Here is a 3,109-nt window from a genome sequence, read left to right on the forward strand (position 1 = left end):
CCTCTTTCTCTCTCTCTCTCTCTCTCTCCCTCTCTCTCTCTCTCTCTCTCTCTCTCCCTCTCTCTCTCTCTCTCTCTCTCTCTGTCTTTCTCTCTCTCCCTCTCTCTTTCTCTCGCTCTCCCTCTCTCTTTCTCGCTCTCTCTCTCTCTCTCTTTCTCTCTCTCTTTCTCTTTCTCTCTCTCTCTCTCTCTCTCTCTCTCTCTCTCTCTCTCTCTCTCTCTCTCTCTCTCTCGCCCCTACTCTATTCGTAGTCGTAGTAGTGATTACGTCACCGTAAATAGTAAAAAATAAAGAAAATATTTCCACTTTTTCACAAAATATAAGTAATTCTGTTCACTTTTTATGGTTAAATTGCTGCATTATACTTCTTATTTTACTATATTGTTCGATGTGAACATACACTCGTGACTCATACATAGCCCATAGCAAGCAATTAATGTCAGAGACACTAATATCAAATCCTCCAGGTTTTTTGGATTTTTAACTAGTTGAGAAACAATCTTATCAGGTAAGAATTTGACGATACGTTTAGTCCCGTTAGTTCTTACTTTTAATGTAAAAAAATGGCAACAACATTTTTACAAATTTTACCATAGAAAATTCGTGACGTAGTCAATTTAATTATGCGCGTGACGTTACAGCGCTTTCACTTTCGGCCGGACGATCACATACCATCGAATGTATGACGCAAACGCCCACACGCGAGAGGATGAGGACAGAAATAGATAGATAGATGGACAGATAGATAGATAGAGAGAGAGAGAGAGAGAGAGAGTGGGTAAGTGAGTGATGGAGAGAGGAGGAGATTTAATTGAAACCTTTCCACGTGTGCGCGCGCACAAAACTCGTCGTGGTCGGTTGATGAGTCGTGGGTTGAGATGAGAGGCTAGGCCGACTATTTCACGCACTGCCAGCTCAGGCCTGTCTGCATATATATAGAGCCGGCAGACGGTCGCGCCGTCTGGTCCGGGTCTCCATCTCACTTTCTCGCTTTGCACGCACGCGTTCACAACAGGCCACATAGGTCGCCTGGTACGCACGATAGAAAATACGTCGCTATGTCGCGGAAGTTTTATAGTTTCCCCGCTTGTGCGATACCGCCGCGAAAACACGAGAAGGATGAGGAGCAGGAGGAGAGGGAGGAGGAGGAGGAGGAGAGCGTGGAAGGAGTGGCGTACGGTTTGTGCCGCCACGGCAACAGGTGCACGTGTCTGCGCTCGTGGGTCGCGCCCCCGGTAAGTTGCATTGCGGTTTAAAAACGCATACATACGGTTTGCGTTTACGCGTATAGTTTTTGGTATACGGGAAGTGCAGCTTATGGTACGTGCAAATGACTCGTTTTCTCTCTATACATACATGCATACATACCATCCCTATTATCTACTCCTGATACATACATATGTAGTGTCGAATATATGGTACGTAGACAGTAGGACGTACGACAGTAGTACGTAACAGTTGTGTAAACGGTGACAACTACAGTTTTATTACAAACACGGATAGAAACAGCACAGTCAAAACAGTGTGCACATACCGGTTAAAGGTTGCCGACGTCTCTCTCGTTGTCACCCCGGGCCCAGTCATCCCCCATTATCTATCATCTATCTATCTATCTATTTTTAAATTTCTCTCACTATCACACTCTTCTTATCCCCACACTCCCGCTTTCTATTTATCTTTCTTTCCCTCTCTCTATCTCTCGCTCTTCCTCTCGATCTCTCGATCTCTCGCTTTGTATCAGCACCCGATCCCCTACAACTTAAGGATACAGTCAGGGTTACAGACAGGTACCTCAGTAAAGGGCATTACAACATAACTGCTCACCAAAATCAATCAAACACATATCTATTTAATAAAAAAGATTTCTCTCTACGCTCACGATGGAATTAATCATTAAAAAATACATCGCTAATTACGTAACGGCAAAAATTGTAGATTTATACAAAAAACGTTTTTTTCACATTTCTCAGAGACAGCGAAGGGTTGGGACCTGGATATTTTTTTTATTTTAGAGGTTATGGCTCTTTATTTACGATATTGTTGTGACATAACATAATTACAGATTTTCATGCATCTTTTCAACTTATTTCCTAAAATAAAACATTAAAAAAATCCAGGGATCGTTTACTAGTTCATACTATGAACAACTATGACTAAAAGTTCATGTTCCAACCCTTTGCTGTTTCTGAGAAATGTGAAAAAGACATTTTTCGTATAAATTTACCATTTTGCCGTCACGTAAGTAGCGATGAATTTTTCATCATTAATTTCATCGTGAGCGTAAAGAGATATCTCTTTCATTAAATAGATATGTGTTTGATTGATTTTGGTGAGCAGTTATGTTGTAATGCCCGGTGCGTGTCCGCAACCCTGACTGTTTTCTTAACACGTTATTGCCGCATTGTTGTAATTTATCCGCGGTGCATCTGACCCGAGTCGATGACAGGCACGCGGATAGTTTTACCCGGGTATAGCTTGTTCATACCTGTGCGCGTGCAGGCTGTGCGTGCCTCGCCTTCTAATGCAGAGTATCTGTAACGCGGTCTTCACCAGCAATCACCATGTATCGAAGCACGAGCGTGATCACGACGCGATCACGGACGTCGGTGATCAGATCACTGTATACGGCTGAGTCAGCGGCTAGCCACGCGGTTAGCGTGTTACTGCGCTGAGATGTTGCAGTTGTTATCTATTGCGATGTTATCAAACAGAGATGACATAATAATATTATAGTCTTGTTTATACTAAGCGTTCGCGAGAGAAGTACTATCCAGGGGCTATTTTATTCACACATGGGCAAATACACTGGCGTATTCTCACGAATCACGACACGTATAAGACAACGCGGGTAGCTGAGATAATAATTGAAGGACTAATACTGGAATAATAAAGAGCAATTGTCAACCAACGAAATAATACTAAATAAATAAGATCTATATCGAAATAATTACTATATAAATGAGATCTATATCGAAATAAGCACGACATTAGTTCGATATAAGTACGATATAAGTACCTAATCTAGTTAGATTAGATAGATAGATAGATAGAAAGAAAGAAAGAAAGATAGATAAATAGATAGATAGATAGATAGATAGATAGATAGATA

At 41.6% G+C, this 3,109-nt stretch overlaps 1 protein-coding gene across 1 annotated transcript in view; it reads left to right on the top strand.

The window, feature by feature from the left end:
* Positions 1-1,058: 1,058 nt before the first annotated feature.
* LOC106805812 (neurotrophin-4-like) overlaps positions 1,059-3,109 on the top strand; it is a 16,481-nt gene continuing 14,430 nt past the window's right edge. The window contains exon 1 of the mRNA XM_014807553.1: positions 1,059-1,235. Coding sequence (XP_014663039.1) covers positions 1,059-1,235 — 177 coding nt within the window. The remainder of the gene's footprint in view (positions 1,236-3,109) is intronic.

The sequence above is a fragment of the Priapulus caudatus genome, unplaced genomic scaffold, assembly GCF_000485595.1.
Source record: "Priapulus caudatus unplaced genomic scaffold, Priapulus_caudatus-5.0.1 Scaffold128, whole genome shotgun sequence".
Lineage (NCBI taxonomy): Eukaryota > Metazoa > Priapulida > Priapulimorpha > Priapulimorphida > Priapulidae > Priapulus > Priapulus caudatus.